Source organism: Triturus cristatus, chromosome 4_1 (genome assembly GCF_964204655.1).
Source record: "Triturus cristatus chromosome 4_1, aTriCri1.1, whole genome shotgun sequence".
NCBI classification, from domain to species: domain Eukaryota; kingdom Metazoa; phylum Chordata; class Amphibia; order Caudata; family Salamandridae; genus Triturus; species Triturus cristatus.
The window spans coordinates 102,337,519-102,343,518 of record NC_140585.1 but is presented as its reverse complement, the minus strand read 5'-3'; the positions used below and the strand labels follow the sequence as shown (position 1 = coordinate 102,343,518).

At 44.0% G+C, this 6,000-nt stretch overlaps 1 protein-coding gene across 1 annotated transcript in view; it reads right to left on the bottom strand.

The window, feature by feature from the left end:
* Nucleotides 1-967: 967 nt before the first annotated feature.
* LOC146839652 (bile acid-CoA:amino acid N-acyltransferase-like) overlaps nucleotides 968-6,000 on the bottom strand; it is a 116,618-nt gene continuing 111,585 nt past the window's right edge. Inside the window, exon 4 of the mRNA XM_085651745.1 lies at nucleotides 968-1,748. Coding sequence (XP_085507871.1) covers nucleotides 1,152-1,748 — 597 coding nt within the window. The 3' untranslated portion in view covers nucleotides 968-1,151. The remainder of the gene's footprint in view (nucleotides 1,749-6,000) is intronic.

The following is a 6,000-nucleotide window of genomic DNA, read 5'->3' as shown; positions in this document are numbered from 1 at the left end:
TTGCGTGGCAATGCAGGCAAAATCTGAAGGGTGTGCATTCCATCAGAAGGGTATCTTTGATGGAAAGGAGTGCACGTGGTAGTAGGCCAGAGAAGGGTGGCGCCACGAAGAGGGATCAGTTGGATCCCGAAGTGACGAAATTTAAGAGCAGCACTGAAGTGAGTTGCACGATCGAAACATGGAGCAGAGGCACACATGTCCAAATCTGATGGCGGAGAGAAAACAATCTAACAAAGGAGTCGATGCCCATGTGCAGTATCACCATGAGTAGACGTCACTCGGTCTTGTGACTCTAAAGACCTTGAGGAAAAACAACTTGCACAACTCCGGACCCAACACTAGATGGCAGGAGTATGCAGAGCATGTGTATCTACAGCCACACATGCCACTGAACAATAGATTCTCAGATACCACTTCCAGTACAAAAAGCAGAGGCATGAACTGGAAGGCTGTTCCTGAAGCAAGGGTTGAACCCTGAGCTCATTGAAACAGGCTTTCTGAAGAAAAGGAGTTCTAAGAGAAAAGAGGAAGCAAATTAAAAGAAATTTAGAGAAAACGAGACACCTGAGCTCTGCTAAAAGACACTACAGAGAGCAAGAGAAGCATATTGCAATCCGCACGGAACTGCCAAGGGTACACATTCTAGTCCCACCAATAGGAGGCAGAATACCTACAGGATGTGTACAGGATAGACTCAGATCATATGATAAATAGATTATAGAGATAAATTAAGGAATGAAAATAAAAATTAAAAAAAAGATACAAATATTTGGTTCTTACAATATAATTTGTTTCTTTTCTTATATCCATTGATAGCTTTATGTGACTGAACGAAGAAAGTGAAAATATATTTGTCACAAATAGGAAGATACGTATTTGGAATTCATATTCATTCATTACCTTCCAATTTAAAGTGAAGGGAGGCATGCATGAAATACCGGCTATGAAAATAAAATATTGACAAGTGTTCAAAATGCAGACATTTTAAAGTTAGAAACAACAATATCGATTTAATACTTGTACAAAGGATCACATTAAAAGTTGGCTGCTTTAAAACCACTTGGTTTTCCCACATTGTTTGCACCATAAGTTCTCACGACCAGTTCACAGAGAGTGTTCTTGTATTTTCAGGTTTGATCATAAAACAATTATCAAAGCTTGCTGACCACTGGGCCTTTTAGGTGGCTCAGGAGAAAATTTTGAATTTCCCTCCAGGAATGTTCCTGCGCTTTGCAGTGGGCTGTCAACTCCCCACCCCACAGAAGTGGCAGTGGGAAAATGGGGGCAATTGCAATGCGACATAGAGGCGAGCCCGGGGGCTCTATTAGGTGGCCAGCGCCTGGGTAGAAGAGGAGGCGACCGTTCGTCTTCCCGTTCCTCTTGAGCCGCGCCAGTGCCTCATCCGCATACAGTTTGCTGTTGTAGTTACTATCATCACCACCCACGATAAACAGTAGGGAACCGGAGGCTCTTTCCACAGGGAGGATACAGTCCTGATGTTCCGGTGCATGGGGATCCACAAACACATCATATATTTCCATTGCGCCATAATTGGTGGTGCGGACACGCTCTGGAATATATGGCGACCCATTGATACAGAGGTCCCCGTAGCGTAGTGTCATGCCATTAATGCTGTTGGTACCGTTAATGCAGACCGTAGCCGCCACCTGTTTTAGGAATGTCGCCATGGCCAGGGCAATCTCTGCTCCTTTGCAAACAGCCACCACACCGACAGTGGGACCTAAGACCTAGAAAAACAAACACAGAGGCGATAAAGATATTGATGGCAACGTACTGTGATATTGTTTTTTTGCCGAAGTGTGAGGCGCCATCACAAAACTGTTCCCAGATTATGGCAATACACATTTCAACTCAAAGTTGACTAGCCAAGACTGAATAGGACCTGGAATGTTAGCCCCTTTAGGAAAAGAGGGTGGATGGTCACTTGCGTAGCACACACTGTATACTGATTTGTCTCTAGACAGTTTATAACCACTTATAGGATGTCAGCCTTCTACCTCCAAAGCACTGCAGACTTTGAGTCATTTACTAGCGTGCATCAAGCTCAGACTCAATGAGAAACAAATGCTGTCTGATATGTATTAAGCGTCCGAACCATTAGTGTAGCGTTTACTGAAAATTTACAATGTTCTGAGCAATGAAGATAAGGATAGTTTTTATTTGAGGAAAACTCTTTTTTCAGAAGGCTGGTGGAGAACATGGTGCACATATACTATTAACATGAACTCCAAAGGCATCATACATGTCTCAGGAGTGGAGTGAGGAGCAATGATATGTAAGATCTACCCAAGTATGAACCACACAGCACTCCTGTATCTCCTATACCCAGGTCTCTCAGTGTCCAGTGCCACCGTTAGCAGGACACCTATTTGTTCCCGAGGCTCACAATGCGACCCTAATTCAGCCCAGGATCCTTGACGATTTCAGCATCTGGCTAAACACCTTGATCTTTTGCATTTAACAATCTGACCACTAATTTCAAATTCTTAGGTTTAAAGGCAAGTGGTTATGCTCATACTAAAGGATTCATTTTACTTTGATCTCTGTACAAATTGACGAGATGTCACAGGGAGCACCAATCCCTAACATGGCCATATCTTCATCCATCCCTGAAGACCCCTTCCTACCTTTCTTTCGTCTTAGAGTCCAACAACTATGAAGAGGTTGTGCAAGAAAACCTCCAGAGCGGATCTTGTTCTGCGTTGTTGAAACCCTCTCGAATACAAATTACCCGGCACTTACCAGGTAACGGAACACCCGGCTGTTCCTTCTCCCCAGGGATGCATGAAAAGTGAATCAATTCAATGCAGCATTCATTACAGAAAGGATACGCTTACAAACTTGGGAGGGGTTAATCATGATTTTTCTGCCTTTTTCAACTGCACAGACTCCATCTTCAACATATATCTGGTACACTAAGGTCTGTTACCCGGGAATCCCATCCCTGCCCTACTTGCCACACCTTTCGCTCCACCAGGGAAGTACAACCGAAGCTCAAGCGCGCAATCATTCCATTCCCGAAGACACAAGAGCTGCGCCTCTAGCATTTTCATACTATCCTTCTATCTCAGGACTCGGATAGATCAGAAAGACAGTGGAGACCTTAGTCCACGATAGCAGTGTGCACATCAGGAAACAGACTTATTCCTCCGCCTCTTCTGATCCAACCTGCATGTCCACTGAAGGACAGAAACTACCATACTTTCACGAGAATGCGGCAAGACACCTTGCTGTGCTGCGTGGAAGGGAGCGGGCAGGAATGCAGCATACTTAACATCCTATGGCACGTTCCTGTCCTTTCCTTGCGTTGGCGCACAATATACTGCCTTCCGCCAACACACGCACCCTTGCACCTGCGTTGCAGGCAGGAATGTTTTTGTGCAGGAAGGGGTACATTCCTGCAGAAAAAACAATCCTCAGAAGGTTTTTCCTCTTTCTGCGTGTGCAGCAGAGTGCAGCACACGTAGAAAGAGGAAAAAACAGACAAAGATATTTCTCCTCGTTACGTCTCTCCTGGTAAGGAGTAGCATTTACCAGATATACCACTAATTACAAATCTTAGAACGTGCCAAACATCCATGGGCGGGCAGAACGTGCCAAACTTCCATGGGCGGGCAGAACGTGCCAAACATCCATGGGCGGGCAGAACGTGCCAAACATCTGTGCTCCACCCATGGGACAGTAGTACAAGGCAACAACTTGCACTGACTTGCATTACTCCAGGTTTACCAAGCACTGCAAGACCACAGAAGACAGCCTTGCGTAGCTCGGTAAATCTGACTTTAGTGTTGTGTTGCCCTTACGTTACGTTGCGTGAAGCAAGTGCAACGCTACTCTACGATCATTCTGGTGCTTGATGAATAGGGGTCAGACTGCATGAGTCTGTCACTGCTCGACCTCTCTGGGTTCCTTCTATCATGGAGCCTTGTTAAATCCGTGAGCATAAAGTACAAATGGTACACCCTTTAAGAGGTTTTGGTTATGCCTAGTCTGCTGCACCCAGCAGGTACAACTTTCCTCATTACGGTCTCATGATTTGTAAAGCTGTTTTTCTAAAATCCACTGCTTTGCACTAACAAAAAATAGAACTTCAGTTAACATAGAGACTCCAGGCCTCCGACGCCATTTTGTTTTTGGCGCTTCAATGCGCATGCGGATTAGCTCTTACTGTCATGTCTCAGTTCAATAAAGTTTAAGTGTGTTCTAGGAGAAGCGGCAGCAACCTCCACTAGCTGTTCCAAGTGAAAATGTGCATTAAAACAAGGTTGCACCTAGCTGGCTTAGCAGAATCGCACATGATGTAACGATATTTGTTCCGCTGTTCATGAAAAGCTCGATTGAAATCCTTTGTTCAAGACCCTACAAAAGTGTGTTCTTTTTGCAAGTGTAGAGAGAACCTTTTCCTCACTGACCCTTGGAGGCGAACCCATGCTGGATCTTTCCCATTTTAGAACTTGAAATGTATGGACCTCAACCTTATTAAGTTCTTTTTTTAACTTTATTTTGCATTTAGGGACACATAAAGCAGTACACTAGGACAAGTAAAATCATTTGGACCTTATTAAGTTCTTGGATTGATTTCAGTCCTTTAACTGTGCTTTACACTCAGATTTTTTGATTAATTGATCTTGCGATTCCAAATGGTTTCTGTATGACAAGGTTCTTAAAATAAAACTTTTAAGGTTTAAGACTTTTCTGTCATAATCGTGTAGGACCAAATGGGTTCTTAGTGTTCAATCCAAATGGTTACCTAGTAAGTCTTCAGTGGAGACACTGGTTCAGCGGGGAGCACCAAGATCCGTAAGGAATGAACACTGCTCCCGTCCATCAGTCGCGCCGAGGGTAAGAGCTCTAGTGCTTAATCAAAATTTGATGCAGAATGCAAAACTTTCTCTTGTCACTGAATAGGTTCCAAAAGTATGTGGAACCACTGACACAAGCTGCTTACAAGGGTTGCCTCGAATTATATGCCAATGACAAGTTCCTTCTAAATAATGACGTGGGAACTAGGAAGATCAGCTTCAGTGTGGGAGCAACAGTCTTGTGTGAAGTCAAAGATGGGCAAGAACAAAGTTTGCTTCTGTACTCCAAAACTGAGACCTGGATACTGAGCCCCGCCTACCCTGCGGTCCTACATTTCATATAGTCTTACTAGAATCCTCCCACGACTGCTGCCAAATGCACCAAATCTTGTCTTCTGTACTGTGATATTCAATATCAATTGGAATTTCCTGCCCCAAGTAAGCGTATCAACCAAGAGAGAGTACCAGTACCATCATCGTCGCCTCTTTTGTTACGGGGGTGGCTCTGGTCCTTGCAGTGGTATGCTGCACTTGCACTCATATCGCTCATCAGTAATTCCTGGAAACTCACTGAGAAAACTAAAAAGGACCAAAACCCCCACTGCCACCAACAAGAGGCAATACCACCTTAGATACGAGAGCCCTGCGGTGTATTTCAAAGTCAGAAACACAAGGGATGAAAGGTCTGGCCACTGTAGGAATATCTTCATATTGTGTCAGCCATCAAGTGGCCTGTGCTAGGCAGACAACCTACCTGTGGTTCACCTATCCACTCTTTAACAACAATTCATCTTAATAAGTTCATGGTCAAATGAACCACCTGTTACTAGAAGATGAATTACTTTGGCAAAAGACTTTGTCCCTTTCTATCTCAGCATGGATGGCACTGTGCTAATCCTATGCTTAAAAACTTTGCTAGAAAAACTGACATTTGAGGTGAGCAAATTCAGAGGGTTGCTGGTGTTGTAGGGTGCTCTATATAGGAGCTGCTCTACACCTAAACTTGAGAACTACCTAGAGTTCCCTAAGAGATGATATATATAGATATAGATATATGATCCCTCCCTGTAGCCAGAATCATCCGCTCTAAAGGCATTAATGTCCTTTTCAATGCCAATAACAGCTCATTCTTTCTGTCACGGACTAGACGCCCAGTACTGTGCCTGACAAAAATTGC